General features: G+C 68.3%; 1 protein-coding gene across 1 annotated transcript in view; it reads right to left on the bottom strand.

Annotated features, from left to right (window-relative positions):
- Positions 1-221, bottom strand: part of LOC119591428 (unconventional myosin ID-like) — a gene marked incomplete in the record, with an annotated part of 95,009 nt that overhangs the window by 11,159 nt on the left and 83,629 nt on the right. The window contains 1 exon segment of the mRNA XM_037940169.1: positions 2-195. Coding sequence (XP_037796097.1) covers positions 2-195 — 194 coding nt within the window.

The raw sequence follows: 221 nt of genomic DNA, 5'->3' as shown, positions 1-221 counted from the left end.
TCTCGATCTCCTGCTGGCCGGCGACGTTGGTGACGGCGGCGATGTACCTCATGATGATCTTGGAGGCCTCCGTCTTGCCCGAGCCCGACTCGCCCGAGATGACGATGCAGGTGTCCTGGCCGCGCCGCTTCATCGCCTTGTACGCCGCGTCGGCGAGGGCGAACACGTGCGGGGGGCGCTCGAAGATCTCGCGGCCTGGGCGCAGGGGAGAAAGGGGGGTC

Source organism: Penaeus monodon, chromosome 28, assembly GCF_015228065.2.
Source record: "Penaeus monodon isolate SGIC_2016 chromosome 28, NSTDA_Pmon_1, whole genome shotgun sequence".
Lineage (NCBI taxonomy): Eukaryota > Metazoa > Arthropoda > Malacostraca > Decapoda > Penaeidae > Penaeus > Penaeus monodon.
The sequence above is the reverse complement of the archived record's forward strand: the minus strand, read 5'-3'. Positions and strand labels throughout refer to the sequence as shown.